The sequence below is a fragment of the Nicotiana tabacum genome, chromosome 15 (assembly GCF_000715075.1).
Source record: "Nicotiana tabacum cultivar K326 chromosome 15, ASM71507v2, whole genome shotgun sequence".
In the NCBI taxonomy this organism is placed as follows: domain Eukaryota; kingdom Viridiplantae; phylum Streptophyta; class Magnoliopsida; order Solanales; family Solanaceae; genus Nicotiana; species Nicotiana tabacum.
Window position 1 is genome coordinate 99584927 of NC_134094.1, and position 25994 is coordinate 99610920.

The 25994-nt window shown below is 35.4% G+C and overlaps 1 protein-coding gene across 1 annotated transcript; it reads left to right on the top strand.

The window, feature by feature from the left end:
* The first annotated feature begins 19612 nt into the window (after positions 1-19612).
* Positions 19613-20912, top strand: LOC107801165 (uncharacterized). Its single transcript, XM_016624451.2, has 5 exons — positions 19613-19741; positions 19848-19957; positions 20034-20131; positions 20254-20323; positions 20583-20912. Exons 2-5 carry the CDS (start codon positions 19877-19879, stop codon positions 20670-20672), a joined length of 339 nt encoding a protein of 112 aa, XP_016479937.2. The 5' UTR covers positions 19613-19741; positions 19848-19876; the 3' UTR covers positions 20673-20912.
* The last annotated feature ends 5082 nt before the right edge of the window (positions 20913-25994 follow it).

Genomic DNA, 25994 nt, shown 5'->3' on the forward strand with positions numbered 1-25994 from the left:
TCAACCCCTGACACAGCCTACCTTGTCTCGCCACGTGTGCAATAGTAACATAAATGCCCGCCTTGTCTCGCCACACGTGCATAATAATGTTTCCACCTTGTCTCGCCACATGCGCAACCCATATATATATATATATATATATATATATATATATATATATATATATATATATATATATATATATATATATATATATATATATATATATATATATATATATATATATATACACGACATAAACCTCGTCAACCCCATAATAACAACCGCAAGGCAGAAACCTCGTGCATCACCACAACAAGTACAACAACAACAATGACAATAATACAAAGTAAGACAAGTAAATCAACTCAAAAACTTTAATTCACAAAGAAACGGTAGAACCAATTCACAAGGAATAACCACAGTAAGGAATGCTAGGCGTAAAGAGAACATCTCAATAAAGGAAAAACTAATGCATAGCAACGATCCCACAATATACACTTCAACAACAGGGAAGCTAACACGAATACAAAAAATGCCAAATAAAACAAGTCGACTAAGATATTAGGTATCTAAACTTCTTTTAAGGTTGAGGAAATTACGAAGGATATTCAATTAAGGATAAGCAGCGAAAAAATAATCATAACCTCAATTAAGACTGAATAATTATAGGATGAAATAATATAAATTCCAAATAAAGATAAGGAGTTATGAAAAGATAGCATGTGTATAAAAGAGATAACAGTTTCAGTTAAGGCACATATGAATTAAGTAACAATAATAGTGGATCATGAAACAATTGATTCTAATTAAGCAGGTAGATGTGAATATAGTAATTAAGATATATAATCATAACAAGAACAACTGCATATTAAATGAATACAAGGACCTAAGAACCCTAAAAGGTCAACTTCCCACAAATAAGCCCGTGCACGTACTCGTCACTTCGTGTACACGGACTACAATCAATATAGAAGACTCAAATCCTAAGGGGAAGTCCCCCACACAAGGTTAGGCAAGATACTTACCTCGAACCAAGCTCAAACAATCGGTCACAATGCCTTTTCCACGAATACCCGGCTCCGAATGACCCAAATCTAGCCAAACACAATTGCATAACATGAATACAACAATAATAGACTCATCTAATCAATGAAATCAATATTTTAACAATAATTTCGAAATTCGCCCTAAAAAGTCGATCCGGGCCCACATATCGGAATCAGGTAAAAATCACAAAATACGAACACCCATTCACTCACGAGTCCAACCATATAAGAATTACTCAAATCCGACCACAAATCTCCTTTCAAAACTAAAAATCTTTATTGAAGAAGTTCTTCCAATTTTTTCCCATTTCAACCCCAAAAATCCGAAATTAAAAGGAGAAACAACTATAGATTAATGCAATAGAACCAAATTCGAGTAAGAAATCGTTACCCATAAGATTCCTCTAAAAATCCCTCAAAGAATCGCCTTCTCCCGAGCTAAAAATCAAATATGGAGTGAAAAATGAACTAACCCTCTATTCCAACCCCTTTCTGCCCAATGATCCTCGCACATGTGATCATTTCTCGCACTTGCGCCTACCGCACTTGTGGTCTAACCAGTCGCACATGCGGAAGTCACTAACTCCCATAGCCTCCACACCTGCGAGCCTTCTGCGAATCCACGGGCATCGCACATGCGGAACTTCCTCGCACCTGCGCCCAAGGACCACATGTGCGATTATACCAGAACTCAGACCTCTCCAAAACCATGGAAATCATCCGCAACTCGTCCGAAAAACACCCGGGGCCCTCGGGACCCCGTCCAAATATACCAACAAGTTCTATACCCTAACACGGACCTGCTCGAGGTCTCAAATCACATCAAACTTATAAATTTTATAAATCTTTCAACTTCTAAAACCCGTACCGAACCCTATCAAATCAACCCGGAATAGCGTCAAATGTTGCAGGCAAGTCCCAAATAACATAACGGAGTTTTTCCAACTCTCGGAATCGCATTCCGACCCCGATATCAAAAAGTCCATTTCCGGTCCAAATCTCCAAAAATTCGACTTTCGCCATTTCAAGCATAAATCAGCTACAAACATCAGATTTACAGTCCGAACACGCTCCTAAGTCCAAAATCACCCAACGAAACTAATGGAACCGACGAAACTCCATTCTGGAGTCGTCTTCATATAGTTCCGACTACTGTCGAAATCTTAAAACTTAAGCTTTCATTTTAGGGACTAAGTGTCCCAAATCACTCTGAAACATCCGGTAATCAAATTCAACCACGCACGCAAGTCAATACACATAATATGAAGCTGCTCAGGGCCTTATGTCACCGGACGGGACTTAAATTCTCAAAATGACCAGCCGGGTCGCTATAGGAGGTGTAGTCACTCTTATATCTAAATGTATCCTACTTGTCCCGCAACCTACATTACAGCCAGTTAGAAGTCCTACTTGATTCTTGACTGAATGAGCTTAATTAGTAGAGTAGTACACTATGGAAAAGCCTATGGTGCATCTTTTGTGGCACATGAATGTCGTTTCTGAGAGTGAGTGAATTCTTTCTATCTTGAGTGCGCGGTCGCGCACATCCAACTCCGAAAAAGTGTCCTTTTTCGCGTAGGAGAAGGTGTATTTATTTGGGCCCGACCCTAATTGGTATATATACATAGAAAAATGGTATTTTGAGGACTTTTGACATAATTTAGACCTAAGGAAGCTAAGGAGGAGTGGGAGAAGCAAGAGCACAAGGATTTCACCATTCATCCTCACTCAAGACAAGGGTTTGGATGTTTTATGTTTTTCTTTGACTTAAACTTAATTGTGATGATTTTTTCCATATCCATGGAGTGATTATTCCTTAGGGATTGATAGATTTGGTGTTTTGAGAATTGTTTGTGGATATTAACTTTAGTTTTATGTATTAAAGCATTTTGAGTATTTTTATTGTTGCATATATATTCACTTGTTTATGTAATCAAAAGAAGCATAATTTGTGATGTGTTGCATTATCTTATTGGTTGAATTCATTGATTCTTGTTAGTAATCGAAAGAGGCTAGTTGAATTAATGTTTAGACCTAATTAGGAGGATAATCGAAAGAGATTCTCCTAAGGATCATTCCACTACAAATTCTTGCATATATTCACCAAGCTTAACTTAGTTCATATTGTAAGGTTGAGACTTAATCGAGAGAGGAGTTTCTACTGAATGTTTGAACATAATAGAGTGAATTCGAGAGACTCACTTGAACCATAGAAGTAAAGTAACTAGAGTTAATTCCCAAACAAGTATCTTACACCTATCCAATCAACCCCTATTTTCTCCCTTTGATACCTTCTTGCTTATTCTTGTTGCGATTGTCATTAGCCAATAGTTTAGACTTTTAGTAAATTTTAGTTTTAAATTACACAACTCTAAATTGTTGATCATCTTGGATAGCAATTAAAACTAGAATCTATAAAAACACTGTTTAAATCCAATCCCTGTGGATACGATATTTTCTATACTATATTCGACTAGCGAGCATAATTTTGTGTTGTGTTTTTAGTTCGTCAATGTACAAATATCGCAGCAACAAAGTGAAGTTTATATGATTGATTAAATTTTTTTTGCATGTATTAAATATCTACTAGGAGTACTTGTTTTACTGTTAGCATTTATTGTTGAATAATTTATTTTTTAGTGCTAACAATGTGTATAGGGGCGTACAATTTATCGACTCCACAAAAAAGATTTGAAGGAATAGTTTTTCGACTTTACCATTTCTTTCGTGGCAATATAGTTCGAGATAAAAGAATTTCACACCAATTAAAGAAGATTAACTAGAATTTACTCTCTACTTTTACAATTGAATCCGATTTTGACCATTAGTTTCATATCTATGATAGTGCAAAAAGAAGGCCCCGCTCCAAGTTGTTCAAGAATAGTTGCGTTCAGTTTCTCGACTCTTCGACTTAGGATTAATCAGTTCTATTTCTCGGTAGGAAAGAGATATAACTTAGCAATAGAGTGTTAGCTTGACGTGGTGAAAGTCATAAGTTAAAGCCTGATTATCCTAGTAAAAGAAAAATTGGGATAAGGTTTTACAGGATCTCTCCCTTCGAAATCCCTCTCATCCGGCTCAAGTAGGTAACATAAAAAAAGGACTTTCATTTTCAAACTTTAGAATATTTCAAATAAAAAGGTCTACTCCTTACTCAAGTTCTTAGTGAAGACGAAACAAGATTTCATATTTTTTGTTCTTAAAATATTATATATGCACCATTGTTGATCCTTTCTAAATCCAGCTTCAATCGAGCATACGTCTATCGCAGAACAAGAAGAACGGAAATTAACTTTTATGTTGAAGTCTTTCACGTTGGAAGGCTGGGGGAGGGGGGTGCCTTGCACATCTTGGAAAAATCATGCTTTATATCTGATCTAAAGTTTCAGATTTAAATTTGTGCCCTTTAGGATCCCGGATGCCGCTGACCCATTTCATGTCAGACAAGGCTAAGCTCCTTGCCGAGGACTATCAAACACCTCTACGGAAAGAAAGTATTAGATCAATTTTGAGAGTCCTTTTATTAAATTAGATCCTTTACTCTATTTGAATGAATTATGCAGAGTTTCCTCGTATGAAATCTCATGGAAAGATGATCAAGTTAGTCGTTATGAATAACTTGATGCAATTTCTCCCGTCAATCCTTTCAATGAAACAAGATGGGAAAAAAGTAAGGAACTCTAAACGGAGACCTATAAACTCTGACTATAAGTTATATCTATGCACGTGTTATGATTTTGTCCTGATTTTCTTTTCATATATAAATTTTATTTTTTCTTGAAGGAAGAAAAATAGTTTACCATAATTAATTTTACTTTTCCTAAAAATAAAATATATCCTTCACACAACATCACAATAACATTCATGATATAGTCCTTTAGAGAATCTTGTTTAGGGAGAGATGTTTCTCTCAATACTTTTTATACTTTATTTTGTTATATGTAGGTCAATTGACCATACCACATTATAATATAATCTTTTGATATGTTTCTATTTTGTCATCTACATTATCGTCGTTCATAGTTGCTTCGATAGTTTCTGCATGACGCCTTATATTTTCGATCCCAATAAGTGATATAAGAGCAAATAGTTGAAGCAATGTCGAAGATAGATTCAAGGCGGGTTAAGATCAAGTTGCAGCCAATTTGACAATAGTGAAGATTTTTGTCCAAAAAAACTGCCTGGAGTACTATATGTGGAGATAAATTTTCAAGCATATATTTTCAACATTCCTTCTAATGTATCCTTAAAAACAAAAATCATTTTTACCCCTTTATTTTTTAATTCATGCTTACTTTTAACGCATGAGCTTTCATTTTAACCCTACTCTCTTTTAACGTAGGGCTCCACTTTTAATCATGCTCACCTTTAACACATGACTCCAATATTTTTAACCTTTGCTCACGCTAGCTCCAATTTTTAACCAATACCTATTTTTAATTGTGGCAAGCAGTAGTGGTGAAGATTATGTGAAGATGGCGAAATAAGTCTGTTAAGAAAATTCAGGCCAAAAGGAAGAATTGTTAGGATTTTGTGCTTATTTTCTTTCCATATATGAATTATATATTTTTTTAAATGAAGAAAATATAGTTATCATAATTAATTACTTTTTTAAAAGTAAAATGTAGATCTCTACCGTATTTGACTAATCCTTTTTTGGAGGCTAAGTTTTGCACTTTTATAAATTGAGAATTCTTCCTTCACACGACAACATAATAACATTCACAGTGTAGTCCTTTGGAGAGTCTTGTTTAGGGGGGACAATTTCTCTCAATAGTTTTTATACTTTCTTTTTTCATATGTAGGTCAATTGACCAAACCACGTTATAATATAATCTTTTAATATATTTCTATTTTGTCGTCTACATTATCGTCGTTCATAGTTGCTTTGTTAGCTTTCGCATGATGCCTTGTTATTTTCGATCCCAACAGATTATTATTTCAAATATCGTATATATTCATCTGTGCTAAAACCTTTTCACGCTAAAATGCTTCTGAGCACATCCATTGGTTTAGAGATATTGCTTGTGATTGAGCAAATAAATTATTTATAAGGATTATTATTTATAAAGATGACAAGAGTGGACTGCTCCAGTGGTGAGCACCCTCCATTTCCAACCAAAAGGTTATGAGTTCGAGTCACCCCAAGACCAAGGTGGGAGTTCTTGGAGGGAGGGTGCCGAGGATCTATTGGAAACAGCCTCTCTACCCTAGGTAGGGTAGGGGTAAGGTCTGCGTACACACTACCCTCCCCAAACTCTACTAATGGGATTATACTGGGTTGTTATTGTTGTTGTTGTTGAACAAAATATGAAGATAGACTCAATTAACATGGGACTTCTTTTTCTCAAGTTATGTCGAATTGTAAAGCACACAACCACCTTGTTTATTTATATTTTTAAGTGCAAATTTGTTAAGAGCATGGGCGGATGCACAGTATTGGCCAAACTTATATGCAATCCAATATATATATTAAAAAATTAATTAAATATATACAAATATTAAATTTCTAACTCAATTACTAGCATTTGAGGTTATTGTCCTAGAATCTCGAACTCATAAAATCTAAACCTTGAATTAATCAATACCTAAAATGATTAATGCTTAAACAGCTAACAGACATGAAAACCACTAATTTGGTACGTGAAGACAAAGAAGGAGAGTTTCCAATTGCAATGGCGATAATGACTTTGTTGCTAGTTGGCAGTTGCTACAATTGTTAGTTCATTACGACAAATGAATGAGCTCGAATATCTGTTTAGCAAACTTCAGCCCTTTGAATATTTGATACTCATTACCATCACTAAAACACTGCTCACTTCGCCACGCACCATCTTCACTATATATCATATGCTATAATGCTAACAACCTTTATATCCAATCAAACAGTAAAAGATAAACTAAAAATTATTGTCAATACAAGGCATTTTCACATTGTACCAAATGAATCTTAAAGATATTATGATCTGCTTAATTTGAGAATGGCAAATAAATAAGACGGAAACATACGGAAAACCACGTCCCATTGCACCTGCCCCAGGTCTAAGTTGGATGAATTCCGACAAGAAGAATTAATCTAAATAATCGTCTACAAAATTGCTTAAATTAAAAGTAGTCGGCGGACATATAATATATTATGTATAATTGTTTGTATTTGTAATCAGTGAAACGATTCTCTATAGCCCCTCAAAATTTTATTAGCTCATATTTTCTCCCTTGGACCCGAAATAGCCTTTAGTCCCAATTTATTGACAAGTTATAGCCACTATTTTCAATGCTATTTTACGCTCTTTTAACTGCCTACACCTCTCTCTCTCTCTCTCTCTCTCTCTTCTCATCTTCTCAAATCTTCAATCTACCAGTTTCTTCCATCTTTTCCTCTCTTCTTATCTTTTCCCTTCTCCACTCCCTACTTTTTTTCTTTTTTCTTTTTTCTTTTCTTCTCCTATAGCGACACCAACACACGTCTTTTAATTTTTTAATTTTTTTTTTCTTTGCGATCTCCTCCTCTTTTACTTTGATGCAAAAATATCTCTTCATTGAGTAATTTCTGGCAAAAGTCTGGCACTTTCAAATATAGTATTGCATGATATATTTTTCGGATGAATGAATTTTGAAAGAAGATGAGAAATGGAGAAAATAAAACAGTCGCTACTGGGGAAAAGCTTTTTCTGCCAAGTTCGTTGTCCTCCATTATCGTCAGTGCTCCTTTATTTATATATTGTGTAATCAATGTGTAATAATTGTATATTATGGTGTATAATCAGTGTGTATACATTATACACTAATTATACATTTATTATACACATATTATACAAAATTGGACGTGAAAGATTACGGTGACTATGGTGAGTGTTGAAAATATTGTATATAATATGTATATATTATGTATGCACATTTATATGAAAGGTGTATCTACATTGATATAATGCATATACACTTTTTATACAAATTCAATGTTCATATAATTTTGTATATATTTTATATATAAAGTGTATAATAGTATATATATTGTTTGAAGATGTATAAAAAATGTATTTACACTTTATACTAGTGTATAATATGTATAGTACATGTAAAACCTATACATCACCTTCTTCTTCTTTTTCTTCTTCTCCTCCTTCTCCTCCTTATTCTTCTCCTCTCTCTCCTCCTCCTCCTCCTTCTTCTTCTTCTTCTTGCTTATGCAATATTATATTTTTCTAGATTGGATCACTAATTTTTTTTAATTTATAAAAACTAAAAATGGAATTATAATTTGCGTATAATGGGAAGAAGTTTGGTAGTTATGGAGAAGACGATTGGGTTTAATGGAATTTTTGGACTGAAATGGTAGATTTTGATGGGCATTTCACTAGGTTTGAAGGATTTTTGGGGTGATTTGGCCGGATTTGAATTTTTTTGACTACTAATATTAAATGTAAAAGAAGGTTAGGTGACTATCAAAGGTTGGGCTAATAGGTATTATGGTTGTATTGAGGAGCCAGAATCTCCCACTAGTTTTCTGAGTTTCACTTGCTAGCCTTTACAATTGGTTTTGGGTTATGAATTGTATGCCTTATGTTATGGCTACCAATTGTCATTAGTTTTCACTGAGTGTCTACAAATTTACTATATAATTTATGTATACCAACCAAGAAAAATAACAGATAAACAGTGAATGGATGGACTATTTCTGTGAAGATCCAAATTGAGAATTCGAATACTAGGCCCATTCCTAGAAGAGCTAACTGTGGGTCCATATCATAATCTTCTTCTACGGCCCATGTTTTGAATTTAATAAGGTTCCAATTTAATAGAGATTTTTACCTTCCCATACACTAGTTGAAACCTTATTACCCTCCATATTCAAGTTTTAATTTAATTACATGGTCATATATAATTTATCAATTATATACAAATAAGTTTTAAATGAGTATCCCTTTATATTAGAAATTGAATAATGAATATCAGTTATTTCCTTATCCATTTATACTTACCCACTCTCTCTCTCTCGCCGTCTATTTATCTATCTCTCTCTCTCTCTCTCTCTCTCTCTCTCTCTCTCTCTCTCTCTCTCTCTCTCTCTCTCTCTCTCCGTCTCTCTACTCTCCTTCTCTGTTTTCCCCATTTTTTTTTCATTTGATGTTCTCTGTTTTTTATGCTTTCTTTTTGTTTTAAGGTAGAATGTATATAATTTGTAAGTAATCATTGTTTAGGGCGGGTAATATACAAAATTAGAATAATTTTGGTAAATAAGTTTTAAATATTATATAGGAACGAAAAAATTTCAATTTAATACTCCAAGAAAAAGTGGGGTGGGGTGGGGGAGGGGGTGTCACGACCCAAAATCACGTGACCGACACCCGGCACACTATCCAACCCGTGCGAACCAAACCGTACAAGAATGTCCATCTATATACAAAATAAATACATGCGGAAGTCTTTTTGAAAACATAATCATTTTAAATGATTAAAAACCATACATGAAACAAAGTATTTAAATCAATTATTTTTCAATAATTTTAAAAAATACAAAAGAATAACAATATTTCTTTCATGCATGACATACGAATAACTCTCGATTATAACTCAAAAAAAGAATAACAAATGTCAATGGAATCTCTAAGACCCCATGATGAAATAAATACTTGGGACAGACCCAACCAAAAGTAAGTAAGATTAACATAAAGGCTACCACGAAATAGAAGTGGTGCATTACTATATGCTTCGGAAAGAGAGTCATCCTATTGCCCCATTAGCTCCTCATGTACCACGTCTCATCTTGAAAACATGTAAAGTAAGTGGGACCTTGGAGAGGGGTACCTGAGAGATGAGTACACCACGACGATACTCAATAAGCGTCATCAGGGGCGGCTCAAGCGAACAGGGGGCCTGAGGCCAAGGTTTAGTATGGGGCCTAAGTATTTATAAGAACGTTATAATATATATTTTTATTTAAAATCTATTTTTCTACCTTTTTGAGATGCAAAATTGTTAATAATTTTTTTATAATCGATGTTTTTTAATAATTCCTTTTCAATTGATAATATAGCCAAGCCATTTAATCTTTCTTGAGACATTGTTGATCTTAGATAAATTTTAATTTTGAAAAACTTCTTTCTGCTGAAGCAACTCTTACAGGAACTTTTAACATTATTCTATAAGAAATATAAGCATTTGGAAAAGAATCAAGTCTTTTTATTTGATTGAGTATATCGATTAGAGTATTATCTTCTACTTGTACTATTTCTCTTAACATTTTTAATTTAGAAAATAAGTCTAAACCATCAATATCATAGTGATTGTTATGTTTTAAGGAACATTCAAGGTTAAAACAATATTTTTTCAAATTTTCGTCATCTAATGATCTCAATTTTTTTTCACTAAATAGGAAACCAAAGATATTTTCATATACTTTAAAGTGTTCAAATATATTTTGAAGTGAAAAAATGGCTTGATCTACTATGTATAAGAAGTAATCAACTCTAAAAGATTCTTCAAGAGACTTTATGATTTCATTATCAACATTCTCATCAAATTATTTCTTTCTATGTATTGCACGTTTATTACGAAATTCAGGTTCTATATTCATCTCAAATGCAAATTCCTTGGCTGAAATCATAGCATTTGTAAATCCTTCTTCTCTATATTTAAAAAAAAGAAATTAGACCTCGTAGTTGATCTATGGCAACGTCAATATGCATATCTTTTGATTGTAAACTTTTGCTAACTAAACTAACAACAAATAATACATCATACCAAATAGTCATGCCCAATAAAAACTCAAAATTTTCAAGCTCATATGTTGCTAAACAACTTGCTTCACTTTTTGTTTTTGGATCCTCACTAATTTCTACTAATTTTATTAAAGCATCTCTTATTTGTGAAGCCTGAAATCTTATTGTTTTAATACTTTCAATACGACTTGCTCATGATAGGCTATAATTACGTATTTTAGTCTCTTATTACACTCTAAGTTACTGCACTTTAATTGAATTTTGAGCTTTAATCGCTAGTGTTTTGCACTAATTGTGTGTTTTATACCTTGTAGGAGTGATTTCGAGCTATGTAGATGTTATGGAATGAATTCAAGTGATTTGGAGATTTAAAATCTGAGTAAAAGCCCAAGGAATTAATCTGGGATCGTGTTCGGGGTTCAAATTTGATAGTTAAGAACGAACGAAGAATCGAGTAGGCATATTACGCACTGTCTAGTAAAATGTACATAACTTTTCGCTCAAAATTCCATTTAGTCTTCACAATATATGGTTGGAAAGCTAATTCAAAGGACTACAACTTTCATGTTTAAGGTGTTTCCAAATTCCAAACATAACAGGGTGAAAGACGCGGTCGAATTCGCGGCCGCGGATGTGAGGTAGAACACTGGGTAAAATCCGCGGCCGCGGACGTCCTGACCTGGAAAAGTGTCCTTTTTCGCGTAGGAGAGGGTATGGGCCCGACCCTACTTGGTATATATACACGGAAAAATAGTATTTTGAGTAGTTTTGACATATTTTTGACACAATTTAGACCTAAGGAGGCTAAGGAGACTGAGGATTCGACCTAAAGAGGCAAGAACACACTAGGAGCAAGGCGGATAATTCTTCTACAAGTTTCTCACTTCCTTCTTCCTATTTCTATTATTGGTTATGAATTCTAGTATTGTAGTTATGCATACTATTATGAATAGCTAATTTGTTATCTAGGGTTTTGATGGAACCTTTTTAGGATGAATTATTGTTATGTTTTAATAAAATTTAGCCTTTGAATTTATCTATTTGTTCAACTACATATTTATTTCAGTTGATTGAATGGCCATCGATTGACTGTGCCTATTTATTATATGTTGCTTGAGAAAGGATACATATTTAGGTAGTTATTGAACAACGTCACTCCTAACGAATGTGAAAAATCAATACAGTAGGTTTAGAAATAACAAAGCCTTGACGTGGTCATAATGAGCGGTTCGATGAAGCCAACAACCATAGTTCGAGAGAATATGTCTAGTAAATTATTGTAGTTGCTCGAGAGAGAATTACGGCACCTAAAGTGCTCACGATCAGTAGAGAATACATCATCGAATTGTTGGGAACATAGCTGGAAGGATTCCAACAATTAGGGAAATCATAACTCTAGACCTCCTTAATTTAGTCTCCAAACCTTTGTCTCGTTAGGTGATAATTTTACCGCTTTCTAGTATTTGCTAGTTAATTCGTTAGAAATATAAATCTCAATCTTTATAATTTAGAAAATTGATCAAACTTGTCTTCTTAGTAAAATTAAAAAGCTATAGCTAAGCCTAGTTCTCTATGGGATTCGGCTCCGGACTTTTAGACCGGATTATATTTGCAGCGACCGCTTATCCTTTTTAGTACTAGAGTTGGGCGTGATCAAATAAATGTAGCTACACCCAGTTCAAACAAAATCCTTGGAAAAGAACCGCGGCACAAAGAAAAACCAAGGGGGAAATACTACACTACCTACAAAAAAATCTTTTTGTCTTTTTCCTTTCGACTTAAATCCCTCAAGAAAAATATCTAATAGATCCATCGTCGGGAAAAGTGCAGTTGTTTCTCATTATTTTGTTCTACAAGGCACCTTAGCATATCCTTGATCTCTTTCAGGTCATTATCCCTAGGTTCTTTATTCCTATTAACTTCACAAGAAAAAAAAGAACCGTTAAAGTAAGGGGTCGGGGGAAGATAAGAAATATAAGCACAACCATCAAGGTGACCATCTTGACCACCACACATATCACATACATTTCAACATAAGATTGAGTTGGTGCACATAATTCGCTTTCGGGAATATTTTAAAATTTTTGCCATGGGTCATTTTCTCCACAATATGCATAAGAAGGATTAAAAGTAGAATTACCAACATCAAAACTCTCATAATTCCAAGATGCCATATTTTATTTTAAAACAATTAACAAGTAAAAAAAATAAAAAAAATTGAAATACAGAAAATAAAAAATAAAAGTTCAAACTTGAAACCTAGCAATATGTACACCTACAGCTACACCGTTAGTTCCCCGGCAACGGCGCCAAAATTTGATCACGCCCAACTCTAGTCCTAAAAAGGATAAGAGGTCGCTGCAAATATAATCTGGTCTAAAAATCCGGAGTCGAATCCCACAAAGAACTAAGGCTTAGCTATAGCTTTTAAATATCACTAAGAAGACAAGTTTGAACAATTTTCTAAATTATAAAGATTGAGATTTATATTTCTAACGAATTAACTAGAAAATACTAGAAAGTGGTAAAATTATCAACTAACGAGACAAAGGTTTGGAGACTAAACTAAGGAGGTCTAGAATTATGATTTTCCTAATTATCGGGATCCTTCCAGCTATGTTTCCAACAATTTCGCCGATGTATTCTCCACTGATCATGAGCATTTTAGGTGCCGTAATTCTCTCTCGAGCAACTACAACAATTTACTAGACATATTCTCTCGAACTACGCTAGTTGGCTTCATCTAACCGCTCATTATAACTACGTCAAGCCTTTGTTATTTCTAAACCTACTGTATTGATTTCTCACATACGTTAGGAGTGACGTTGTTCAACAACCACCTAAATATGTATCCTTTCTCAAGCAACACATAATAAATAGGCACAGTCAATCGATGGCCATTCAATCAACTGAAATAAGCACGTAGTTGAACAAATAGACAAATTCAAAGGCTAAATTATATTAAAACATAACAAGAAATCATCCTACAAAAGGTTCCATCAAAACCCTAGATAACAAATTAGCTATTCATAATAGTATGCATAACTACAATACTAGAATTCATAACCAATAATAGAAATAGGAAAAAGGAAGTGAGAAACTTGTAGAAGAATTCTCCGCCTTGCTCCTGGTATGTTCTTGCCTCCTTAGGTCGAATCCCCAGTCTCCTTAGCCTCCTTAGGTCTAAATTATGTCAAAAATATGTCAAAAGTTCTCAAAATACCATTTTCCCATGTATATATACCAAGTAGGGTCGGTCCCAAATAATTATACCCTCTCCTACGCGAAAAATGACACTTTTCCAGGTCAGGACGTCCACGGCCGCGGATTTGGCCGCGGATTTTACCCAGTGTTCCTCGGCCAGATCCGCGGCCGCGGATTCGACCGCATTTTTCACCCTGTTCTGTTTGGAATTTGGAAACACCTAAAACATGAAAGTTGTATCCCTTTGAATTATCCTTCCAACCATATATAGTGGAGACCAAATGGAGTTCTGAGTGAAAGGTTATGTATAGTTTACTAGACAGTGCACAATATGCCTATTCGATTCTTCGTTCGTTCTTAACTATCAAATTTGAACCCGAACACGATCCCGGCTTTATTCCTTGGGCTTTTACTTAGACTTCAAAGCTCCAAATCACTTGAATTCATTCCATAACATCTATATAGCTCGGAATTACTCCTACAATAAAATACACAATTAGTACAAAACACTAGCGATTAAAGCTCAAACACAATTAAAGTGCAGTAAATTAGAGTGTAATAAGCGACTAAAATACGTAATTATAGCCTATCATCAACACCCCATACTTAAACCATTGCTCGTCCTCGAGTAATAAAACTACACTTTATATAGACACGACCTTTTTAAACAATTCTCCTAACTCATCACACCAAGAATACTTAAAATAGACAAAGCACAAAAGTGTAACATCTTCACCTCAAGATTTAACTTATAAGTACCATGCATTATTCACAACTCACCCACTTACTCTAACATAGAGGTCATTGATATTACCTTTCCTTCATGAATCAAGTGCCCTCACACAACAAAAGAGAGTAGTTCCACACAATAAAATTTAAGAACACTTAGGAACTCAAGATAGAAAGAATTCACTCACTCTCAAAAATAACATTCATATGCCACAAAAGATGTACCATAGGCTTGCCTGTAGTGTACTACTCTACTAATCGAGCTCATTCAATCTAGGATCAAGTAGGACTTTATTTGGTTGTTATGTAGGCTGCGGGACGGGTAGGATACATTTAGATATAAAAGTGACTACACCTCCCTAAGCACTTTAATACATATACTTTAACATTCAAAGCTCATACTTATGTCAAACCAAACTCCACCTTCACATCAATGTATATTACCCTATACTTCTTTAAGCATAATTACATCAAGAGTCACTACTTATCAAGGAATATTTTTTTTCCATAGAAATACAACTATTTTATTTTTCTTTTCTTTCTTTTTCAATTCAAGTGGCTCTTACTTTTTTAAAACAGTGCACATTTCTCCTTATTTCATTAGTTCCACTCAAAAGCCAAACCATCCACCCCACACTTTAACTTTTACACAATTCATAATAATTCAAGTGCTCATGAGAGGTTAAAAGGTTCAAATAGATGGTTAATTCAAACAAATGGGTAAGGCTTGTAATGTGATTGCCAAAGAAACAGGATTGCAGGCTCAAATGGGTTAACTACGATACATAATAATTAGGCGGGTAAAATATATATATGGCTCAACAAAGAAATGCCTATATCACTTCCAAGACTGAACAAAACTACTATTTCGCTTTGCAAACACACGGGGTAAGTTCTAGGCATCAAATGTAATGCACAGAATAACACCCAAACCTCACACACACATGGCACATAACTCACTCAGGATTGGATTCATCAAGACACTCTAGTCAAACCAGTTAAGCAAATTTAAAATCATATAATTTAAGGTACTTATACAAGAGTCAAGAACTGAGCTTAAGCGTTACAACCAAAGTACTCACTATTCTCAAGGCATAACAAAGGCAAGAGATATTGCTTCAATTCAAAACACAACACAATAGCTCCTATTCCTAAAAAAATAAAACTAGCTACACCTGGTTCAAACAAAACCCTTGAAAAAAAACCGCGGCACAAAGAAAAACCAAGGGGGAATTACTACACTACCTACAAAAAAATCTATTTGTCTTTTTTCTTTCGACTTAAATTCCTCAAGAAAAATATCTAATAGATCCATCCTCGGGAAAAGTCCAATCTTTTCTATTTTTGTAAAAAAAAATAAAAAATTATTCAATTAAACTAACACAACTAAAATAGCATGGAAAGTCACCCAAACAATTTCCTCACCCCACACTTAAAATTGTGTATTGTCCCCAATGCACACCCATACATACAAGAGGGTAAAAGAAACTCCCTGGAAGGCCAAAGGCCGACGCACTAGCATCTCATGGGGTACTCAGACTTCTCTCAGGCCTGGTCTTTCGTGCGGGTACCTCACACTTAGTTCCAACCATCTGCTTTGCTGTTGCATTCTTCCAATGGCTTTGCGTTCCATGCTCCTAAAAAATCAAAAACCAACACTACAAAAATAATACTATAGTAAAAAAATAAAAAAATAAAAAAAATAAAAAAATAAAGTTGGGTTGCCTCCCAACAAGCGCTTGATTTAACGTCTCGGCACGACGAAAACTACTTTTTGTCTCTACCTCGATCTTATGAATTGAACCCCAAGTTTTGCTTCAAGCTTATGATTATGCTCTTGGGGCGGTGGAACGAATCTAACAGGCCCAAGAAAATAATGTAGTATTATGCACTCCTTGTCCTTTGTATGAGGTATGTAATCCTGACTTTCTAGCAAGAAGAATTCCAGAATATATGCACCTTGTTCCTCATTCCTTGACTCTTCAATTGGTTCGGATGACTCTATTTCCATATCATCATCCAAACATAATGTGGAAAAATGCTTAGAGTGTGGACCAATGTGCTCAACTACATGAACCTTGGGATTGTCAATATTCTCAACACCAATGATACTAGAGTCAACTAAATATGTATCCTCAATGTCCTTGATTGACTCTAGTATCTCTTCTACAACATCGACATCCTTAAATTCTCGTTTGATTGATTATTGGTGTTCTACTATGGACCCCTCTAGTGGCACCTCAATTTCTGTCTCTAATGCACATTGCTCCTAGCTACTATTCATAGTATTAACATGTTGAGCATTAAGTGCTTCAACTAGTTGACTCATTTGTGCCTCTAGGTTGCGAATAGTAGCATCTTGCCTTTGTATGTGCAGTTGTTTCTCATTATTTTGTCCTATAAGGCACCTTAGCATATCCTTGATCTCTTTCAGGTCATTATCCCTAGGTTCTTTATTCCTATTAACTTCACAAGAAAAAAAAGAACCGTCAAAGTAAGGGGTCGGGGGAAGATAAGAAATATAAGCACAACCATCAAGGTGACCATCTTGACCACCATACATATCACATACATTCCACACATAAGATTGAGTTGGTGCACATAACTCGCTCTCGGAAATATTTTGAAAACTTTGCCATGGGTGGTTTTCTCCACAATATGCATAAGGAGGATTAAAAGTAGAATTACCAACATCAAAACTCTCATAATTCCAAGATGCCATATTTTGTTTTAAAAAAATTAACAAGTAAAACAAAAATAAAAAAAATTCAAATACAGAAAATAAAAATAAAAGTTCAAACTTGAAACCTAGCAATATGTACACCTACAGCTACATCGTTAGTTCTCCGGCAACGGCGCCAAAACTTGATCACGCCCAACTCTAGTCCTAAAAAAGATAAGCGGTCGCTGCAAATATAATTCGGTCTAAAAGTCCGGAGTCGAATCCCACAGAGAACTAAGGCTTAGCTATAGCTTTTTAATATCATTAAGAAGACAAGTTTGAATAATTTTCTAAATTATCAAAATTGAGATTATTATATTTCTAACGAATTAACTAGCAAATACTAGAAAGCGGTAAAATTATCAACTAACGAGACAAAGGTTTGGAGACTAAATTAAGGAGGGCTAGAATTATAGTTTTCCTAATTGCCGGAATCCTTACAGCTATGTTCCCAACAATTTTGCCGATGTATTCTCTACTGATCGTGAGCACTTTTGGTGCCGTAATTCTCTATCGAGCAACTACAACAATTTACTAGACATATTCTCTCGAACTATGCTAGTTGGCTTCATCGAACCGCTTATTATGACCATGTCAAGGCTTTGTTATTTTTAAATCTACTGTATTGATTTCTCACATACGTTAGGAGTGACGTTGTTCAACAACCACCTAAATATGTATCTATTCTCAAACAACACATAATAAATAGGCACAGTCAATCGATGGCCATTCAATCAACTGAAATAAATATGTAGTTGAACAAATAGATAAATTCAAAGGCTAAATTATATTAAAACATAACAAGAATTTATCCTACAAAAGGTTCCATCAAAACCCTAGATAACAAATTAGCTATTCATAATAGTATGCATAACTATAATACTAGAATTCATAACCAATAATAGAAATAGGAAGAAGGAAGTGAGAAACTTGTAGAAGAATTCTCCGCCTTGCTCCTAGTGTATTTTTGCCTCCTTAGGTCGAATCCCCAGTCTCCTTAGCCTCCTTAGGTCTAAATTGTGTCAAAAATATGTCAAAAGTTCTCAAAATACCATTTTTCCATGTATATATACCAAGTAGGGTCGGGCCCAAATAATTATACCCTCTCATACGCGAAAAAGGACACTTTTCCAGGTCAGGACGTCCCCGGCCGCAGATTTTACCCAGTGTTCTGCCTCACATCCGCGGCCAGATCCGCGGCTGCAGATTCGACAACGTTTTTCACCCTGTTCTGTTTGGAATTTGGAAACACCTAAAACATAAAAGTTGTAGCCCTTTGAATTATCCTTCCAACCATATATAGTGGAGACCAAATGGAGTTCTGAGCGAAAGGTTATGTATAGTTTACTAGACAGTGCGCAATATGCCTACTCGATTCTTCGTTCGTTCTTAACTATCAAATTTGAACCCGAACACGATCCCGACTTTATTCCTTGGGCTTTTACTCAGACTTCAAAGCTCCAAATCACTTGAATTCATTCCATAACATCTATATAGCTCGGAATCACTGCTACAGGCATAAAACACATAATTAGTGCAAAATACTAGCGATTAAAGCTCAAAAACAATTAAAGTGCAGTAAATTAGAGTGTAATAAGCGACTAAAATACGTAATTATAGCCTATCATCAACACCCCACACTTAAACCATTGCTCGTCCTCGAGCAATAAAACTACACTTTATATAGACACGACCTTTTTAAACAATTCTCCTAACTCATCACACCAAGAATACTTAAAATAGACAAAGCACAAAAGCGTAACATCTTCACCTCAAGATTTGACTTACAAGTACCATGCATTATTCATAACTCACCCACTTACTCTAACATAGAGGTCATTGATATTACCTTTCCTTCATGAATCAAGTGCCCTCACACAACAAAAGAGAGTAGTTCCACACAATAAAATTTAAGAACACTTAGGAACTCAAGATAGAAAGAATTCACTCACTCTCAAAAATAACATTCATATGCCACAAAAGATGTACTATAGGCTTGTCCGTAATGTACTACTCTACTAATCGAGCTCATTCAGTCTAGGATAAAGTAAGACTTTATTTGGTTGCAATGTAGGCTACGGGACGGGTAGGATACATTTAGATATAAGAGTGACTACACCTCCCTAAGCACTTTAATACATATACTTTAACATTCAAACCCCATACTTATGTCAAACCAAACTCTACCCAACGTGTTTGTGATAATGATTTTAGAGTTAGACTGGCACACAATCTTTTAAAATTTTCCAAGTATGAACTTCTGAAGATCTTTCTCACTCAGAGGCTGGACGCTTACTTGGATTTCGAAGCTGCAAATTCAGCATTATTAAAAAGCTATGGTAATTTACTTGCCATTATGCTACTTTGAACTTTGGGCTAGTGTATGAATCAAGCCTTTAATTTGGAGTGGGCTATGCGGCCTGAAACTTCTGGTTAATGTTGTAGGACTTGTCCATGAAGATTGTATATCAAAAATGAGGTTAATGTCGTTGGTAGATCTTAGCTTGAATGGATCTAGTCAAATTCCTTATTCTATCATCAAGGATGCATTGCGGGTATATTTCTTCTCTTATTTTGTTTGTTGATGTTTCTGGGCTACATTTAGCTCATTTGGTCTTTTGCTCTTTTCAGATTGATGACATTGAGGTAGAATCTTGGGTTGTTAAGGCAATTACAGCTAAGTTACTTGACTGCAAGATTGGCCAAATGAATCAAGTAGTAATAGTGAGGTGTGCTTTCTGTAGTCAGCCTCCCTTCACCGTCTCTTCTGCTTCAGCTTGAAATTTCTGTTAACCATTTTCCTGTGATTCGTTATGTGCAACAATTGTTCCTTTATTGTGTCATTGTGCAGCCGATGTACGGAGCGATGTGTTTGGTTGTATCAGTGGCAAGAGCTCCGCTCAAAGCTTACTACTTGGAGGGTAAATAAGATATTCTTTCCCAAACTAACACGAATAAACAATCTGGTTTGTACAAGCTGTTAGAGGTGTTACACCCCCACCTGCCTTCTCAAACACCTCCGAAGCTTGGTCTTACCTTTCTTCTGCCCCCAAACTCAAATTAGTGCAACATATTGCTCCCACACTAACGCTTCATCTATTTAGATGTTTGTTCATTTTCACTCTTATTTGTAATGGATCATATACTGTGTATGATTTGAATATTTTCAACTCTTTGCAGGGTAACATTGCGGGTGTTATCAGCACGATTCAAACCAACAAGATAACAGAAGATAGCGCACAACAAATGCAAGGATTAGCGATCCGCTGAATTTAGCTATTATTTTTTGTCATCTTTTTTGTTCGGGGCAAAGATATGCTTAGAAGAAGCACTTTTGTTTTGTCTGTCAAGTTTTCAGCCCTGTAGTTCTATGTGATAATGGTTTTCACTTTGTACTATTAAGTTGATTCCAGTATTTGGAACTAGTTAACTTTTTATCCTACAGTTTCACTTGTTAGGATATTCTCATAAGCAGAAGGAACTTCTTCTAGGGTCTATGTTGCCATTCCCTGGCTGCAAAACTGTTTATCAAAGGTTCGCATGTTTGCAATACTGTTATTGTTAGTCCCGCCAATATTGCTGTATTTATAAATAATAATTCTGGGAAATATAAGTTATCGTAATGAAACAGTAATTAATTCGAGCCCACTGAATTCACAGTGTTTCCTTAAGGAATTTAATCCCCTCCTAGTACCCAAGGTTATGGATTATTTCCTCCCAGGATAGAACGAATCACACACTGGTATAGCGGTACTTCAAACCCCAGTGTTTCAGCGAACACAAAGTTGCTTTGTTTGAAGTTAAAACAATGCAGAACAAAGGAGTAGAAACTCAGAAAATCGTATCGAAATGCTGAGAGGAGGGAGTGCAATGTATAGCCAAAGTTGAGCGTTTTCAGTTTGGTGTCTCTTTCTTCAACATCTGCTGCACATATTTATAGCAGTCAGCTTTGAAGATGAACGACCCTCCACCCTCCATGGTGGAGCATGCACTAGCTTGTTTGTGGAGCAAGCACTTGGCCATGGTGGGAAGAGCATTAGGCGGCTGCTATTGCAGCTGGTGGTCAATACACGGATTGGAACATATCCGTTACAAATGCGGATAATCTTACGTTAATATTTACTATTAACAAATAAATTTGATCAATCAATCGATCATTTGACCGAAGCCGAGCAGAGCGAGCGACGACGACAACGGCGCGAGGCTTGCTTTCTTCTTAACTCTTTAAGAGCTACAAGAAGAGCAATTATATATATACCCACAAAAAAAAGTTTTCTCTTCCAATATGGGACAATGTCTCATTGTCAAGAGGGGAAAACTTAAAATTTTACTCAAAAATTTTATTTTTCCCTCTATTTCCCATTCACCCTCATTTTAAGACTATTTCATCTTAAATAACAAAAACCTCAACAATCCCCCACATGAATGGGGAATGGCTATATCACGGAAGTATGCATGGAAAAACTGTGTGATTTGCAAGCAAGGATTAATCGCATCTGGATAAGTAGGTTTCCCTTTGAACTTTCCGTAGTGAACTTATGTCGGATATACTCGGTCAATTGGTAGATTTGATATCTTTGAACCGTCGATCTTTGGTGTATACCTACACAAACATAAGTCACACAATTAACCCTTAACCGTCTTTGGTTCTCATTGTTATGTTCGTTTCAGCCATGAACACCGCCTGATTTCATAAGTGCGTAGAGAACTGGCCTTACAAAGTTCTCCTTAAAGCGGCTAACACTTCACACTTACATAGGTGATTCCTAAACGTGTCATCCTGTAGATACACTATTTGATATACCCCGTATCAAATTTAGAAATTATTAAAAAGCCTTAGTGCTTTATCCTTGGTATTGAACATTATCTCATCACGAGAACAGACTAAAATTTTATTTGACAATGTTGAACCATCATTAATGACTTTGTTTGATCTCCTTGAACCTAGATCTTGGGATCTCCAGTCTTCTAGGTAGAGTTACCGCCACAATGACTTGTTCTCGGCCATAGCCCCATTCCCCTTGATGATTTCTCAACTACCTCTCTAGTTAGGCCTTTTGTAAGTGGATCCGACATATTATCACTTGACTTTACATAGTCAATCGTGATAATTCCTCTAGAGAGTAATTGCCTAACGGTTTTATGTCTTCGTCGTATATGACGAGATTTACCGTTATACATAACGCTCCCAGCCCTTCCAATTGCCGCTTGACTATCACAATGTATGCATATTGGTGCCAACGGTTTGGGCCAAAATGGAATGTCTTCCAAGAAATTCCGGAGCCATTCAACTTCTTCACCGGCTTTATCTAAGGCTATGAATTCAGTCTCCATTGTAGAGCGGGCAATACATATTTGTTTGGACGACATCCAAGATACCGCTCATCCACCAATAGTGAATACATATCCACTCGTGGACTTAGAATCAGTTGAACCGGTGATCCAATTTGCATCACAGTATCCCTCAATCACCGCAGGGAATTTACTGTAGTACAAGTCAAAGTTCTGGGTATGTTCTAAATATACTAAAATTCGTTTCATTGCCATCCAATGAGATTGGCCTGGATTGCTCGTATATCGACTCAGTTTACTTATAGCACAAGCTATATCTGATCGTGTACAATTCATGATATACATTAAGCATCCCAACACACGAGCATAATCCAATTGTGATATGCTTTGGCCTTTATTCTTTGCTAATGCAAGATTCACGTCAATTGGAGTCTTTGCAACTTTAAAGCTCAAGTGCTTGAATTTTTCAAGTACTGTCTTAATATAATGAGATTGTGACAATGCCAGACCTTGAGGAGTCTTATGGATCTTAATTTTCAGAATTAAATCAGCAACTCCCAAGTCTTTCATATCAAACTTGCTATTGAGCATACGCTTAGTAGCATTTATGTTGGCAATGTCATTACTCATTATCAGCATATCATCCACATATAGGCAAACAATGACTATGTGATTTGGAACATTTTTAATGTACACACATTTATCACATTCATTTATCTTAAAACCATTTGACAACATTGTTTGGTCAAATTTCGCATGCCATTGTTTGGGTGCTTGTTTTAGTCCGTAAAGAGACTTAACAAGTCTACATACCTTCTTTTCTTTACCTGGAACCACAAACCCTTCAGGTTGTTCCATGTAAATTTCTTCCTCCAACTCTCCATTTAAGAAGGCCGTCTTAACATCCATTTGATGAATTTCAAGACCATACACTGCAGCTAATGCTACTAACATCCGTATGGACGTAATTCTTGTAACTGGAGAGTATGTATCAAAGTAGTCTAGACCTTCTCGTTGTCTATACCCTTTGACTACGAGTCTTGCCTTGAATTTATCAATAGTGCCATCATTTTTGATTTTTCTCTTAAAAATCCATTTAGAACCCAAAGGTTTATTTTCAGGAGGAAGATCAACCAATTTCCATGTATGGTTGTTCAATATGGATTCTATTTCACTATTGACTGCCTCTTTCCAAAACAATGATTCGGAAGAAGTCATAGCTTCTTTAAATGTTTGAGGCTCATTCTCCAATAAGAAAGTCACAAAATCTGGTCCAAATGAAGTAGACGTTCTTTGACGTTTACTACGTCTTGGATCCTCCTGATTACATATACTTTCTTTTGTTTCTTCCCGAGGTCGTTTAGATCCTTCACCAAACAACTTTCCTTTTTATATGGATATATATTTTCAAAGAGCTCAGCATTATCTGATTCTATAACCGTATTATTATGAATGTCGGGATTTTCTGATTTATGAACCAGAAATCGATATGCTTTACTATTTGTCGCATATCCTATGAAAACACAATCAATGGTTTTCGGTCCTATCTTTACCCTTTTGGGTTTAGGAACTTGCACTTCTGCCAAACACCCCCACACTTTAAAATAATTCAAGTTGGGCTTCCTTCCTTTCCATTTTTCATATGGAATGGATTGTGTTTTGCTATGGGGCACTCGATTTAATATTCGATTAGCCATAAGAATGGCTTCCCCCCACAAGTTCTGTGGCAAACCAGAACTTATCAATAACGCGTTCATCATCTCCTTTAATGTGCGATTCTTTTTTTCCGCAATCCCATTAGATTGGGGCGTGTAATGGGCTGTTGTTTGATGAATAATTCCATATTCTAAACATATTTCTTCAAAAGGAGATTCATATTCACCACCCCTATCACTTCTTATTATTTTTACTTTCTTGTTAAGTTGCGTTTCAACTTCATTTTTGTATTGCCTGAATGCGTCTATTGCTTCATCTTTACTATTCAGTAAGTAAACATAGCAATATCGAGTACCATCGTCAATAAAAGTTATGAAATACTTCTTTCCGCCGCGAGATGGTATTGACTTCATGTCACAAATATCTATGTTAATTAAGTCTAAAGGATTTGAATTCCTTTCAACTGACTTATAAGGATGTTTAACATACTTAGATTCCACATATGTTTGACATTTTGATTTTTCGCATTCAAACTTAGGCAGTACTTTCAAGTTAATCATTTTTCGCAAGGTTTTATAATTGACATGACCCAAATGTACATGCCATAAATCATTTGACTCAAGTAAGTAAGAAGAAGCTGAAATATTATTATTGTTTTCCACAACCATTACATTTAGATTGAAAAGGCCCTCGGTGAGGTAACCTTTTCCTACAAATATTTCATTCTTACTTATGACAACCTTGTCGGACACAAAAATGCACTTAAAACCGTGCTTAACAAGAAGTCCAGTAGAGACTAAATTCTTTCTCATTTCGGGAACATGAAGGACATTGTTCAAAGTCATGACCTTGCTAGAAGTCATTTTCAGAAATATCTTCCCATATCCTTCAACTTTTGCTGTTGAAGCATTTCCCATATAAACTGTCTCTCCGGGTCCAGCAGGAGCATAAGTAGCAAAAGTTTCTCTAACTGCACAAACATGGCGAGTGGCTCCAGAATCAAACCACCACTGTTTAGGATTTCCCACCAAGTTACATTCAGAAAGCATGGCACATAAGTTATCAATATTATCATGCTTTACTACCATGTTTGCTTGACCCCTTTTTTTGTCTTTCTTTGGAGCACGACACTCCGTAGAATTGTGTCCGATTTTTCTACAGTTGTAGCAGTTTCCACTGAACCGCTTCTTGCTTGGGTTGTATTTCGGAACAGAAGCCTTCTTCCTCTTTTTGTTATCTTCAACAATATTTGCTCCCATTATTGTTGAATTTTCACGGCCTTTCCTTTCAGCAGCTTTATTGTCCTCTTCGATTCTCAACCGAATAATGAGATCTTCAAGGGACATTTTCTTTCGTTTGTGTTTCAAATAATTTTTGAAGTCCTTCCACAACGGAGGCAACTTCTCAATCATTGCTGCTACTTGAAATACTTCATTGATGACAAGACCTTCAGCAAGTAGATCATGAATAATCACTTGCAATTCTTGAACTTGGGTAATAACAGACTTGCTATCTACCATTTTGTAGTCCAAAAATTTTGCGGCAACGAATTTCTTCATCCCGACATCTTCAGTTTTATATTTCTTTTTAAGCGCATTCCACAATTCTTTTGACGTCTCCACGCCACTGTATACATTATACATA